General features: G+C 40.6%; 1 protein-coding gene across 1 annotated transcript in view; it reads left to right on the top strand.

Moving 5' to 3' along the window:
* Window positions 1-284: 284 nt before the first annotated feature.
* Window positions 285-1,600, top strand: part of LOC131205806 (ankyrin repeat domain-containing protein SOWAHB) — a 61,198-nt gene continuing 59,882 nt past the window's right edge. Inside the window, exons 1-2 of the mRNA XM_058198061.1 lie at window positions 285-414; window positions 568-1,301. Coding sequence (XP_058054044.1) covers window positions 285-414; window positions 568-1,301 — 864 coding nt within the window. The remainder of the gene's footprint in view (window positions 415-567; window positions 1,302-1,600) is intronic.

The following is a 1,600-nucleotide window of genomic DNA, read 5'->3' as shown; positions in this document are numbered from 1 at the left end:
AAAATAATTCAAAAAGTGTGTCGAAAAAAGAAAAAATTACCTTTATTCCCATATGATTTCTTAAAAAAAACAGTTCGGCTTTTATGTACCACTGTAAGCAAAGTGGTACCGCTGTAAACAATCTGCGGCTGTAAACTGGCGGCTGCCAATGAGAACTGTCAAAACCGCCCAGTCACGTTGACGTTTTGACGTCACGTTGTTATTGTTGTTCAAGATCTTTCAGAACAATCGCTTCTTCTGCGACGTGTTTTTGTGAAATTTTAAGCAAATTTAGGAAAACTATCATGGAAAACTATCCCAAAGAACTCTCGGTGGTGGAAATACGCAAGTTTATGTTGGAGAATAACTGCAAAGTGACCAATCATGCATTAGTTAAGCACTTTCGCAGTTTTCTAACCAACAGAGACACACAAGGTAAGTGAGGTCATCTGATTCGCAATCACTTGTTGATTCACGTTTCGCATCTTACGCCCTTTACATTCTTCGTGTCGCTTTTTTACATCGCATTCAATACATTCATATGTTGTCTGAAATCAATTGTTTCTGTGATCTCGCATATGTCAACAGATGAAGCGAGAAAACGTTTCAAAACCTACGTGAATCAGTTGGCTGCGATTAAACACGAAGGGACAGAGAAATATCTCGTCCTTCGGAGGAAGTACTATGATGATATACCACTGGAAGAGTCATCGAATATAAGTGCCGCACTGCCAACGAGTCCCGCCTCACGATCCTTTGCACCATCTGAAGGTGAAGAGTCTCCGATGCGTCAGCCACCGCCGTACCGACCACCACCTGTAGTGGCGTCCGATGCAATTCATTATCAACCTAGCCCGCGTGGCAGTATTGCACTAAACCGTCGCAACAGCTCAGATTGTGCTCGGAGTGAATCCGAAATAAGTTTTGGCAGTGATTTTTCACACGTGGATATAAAAAAGATCAATCCAGTGCTCGCACGTAGTGACAGTAGTGACGCATACTTAATGCAGCAGTGCATGCAAAAACAAAGTGCAGAAACGCCTGGAGATGGAGAGGAACCACCGGCAATACCACCGCGAAGAAAAAACAGTGCGTTTGGGTTCTCTTCAAGGCATAATTCCATTGAAGGAAACTCCGTCGAGTATCCAGCGGCATGCTCTGAAAATAAGGAGAACGCACTGTCGGAACTAGAAGGCAACCATGCAGAATCGACGGAAGAAAATAAGTTAAGTGTTAAGGAGAAGATGATGAAGTTCAATCGATTTGCTTCGGAAGAAGAAGCTAAAATCCCGTCTCCAATCGGAAAGAAAAAACCGGAAAAGGTAAGTTTATTTTTCATTTTGGTTTTCAATAAGCTGTTGAATGTTCGACTTACTTCGAAATTTATTTGATAATTTCGTTTGCTTTGCTATTGTTTTTTTACTGTTTAATTGCTGTTTTTTACTGTTTTTTTACTGTTCTTACTAATTTAATTTTTACTGTTTATATTGTTTAATTGTTATTATTGAAATCATTTTTCATTTACATAATTACAATCGAATTCTCATAAACATTCTTCTTCGGGAACAACCACTGAGCGCTTGTTGGGTGTTGGGTGCGTTGGACACGCACCAACCCCCCC

This window comes from Anopheles bellator, chromosome 1 (assembly GCF_943735745.2).
Source record: "Anopheles bellator chromosome 1, idAnoBellAS_SP24_06.2, whole genome shotgun sequence".
In the NCBI taxonomy this organism is placed as follows: Eukaryota; Metazoa; Arthropoda; class Insecta; order Diptera; family Culicidae; genus Anopheles; species Anopheles bellator.
This window is presented reverse-complemented; position numbering and strand designations above follow the sequence as displayed.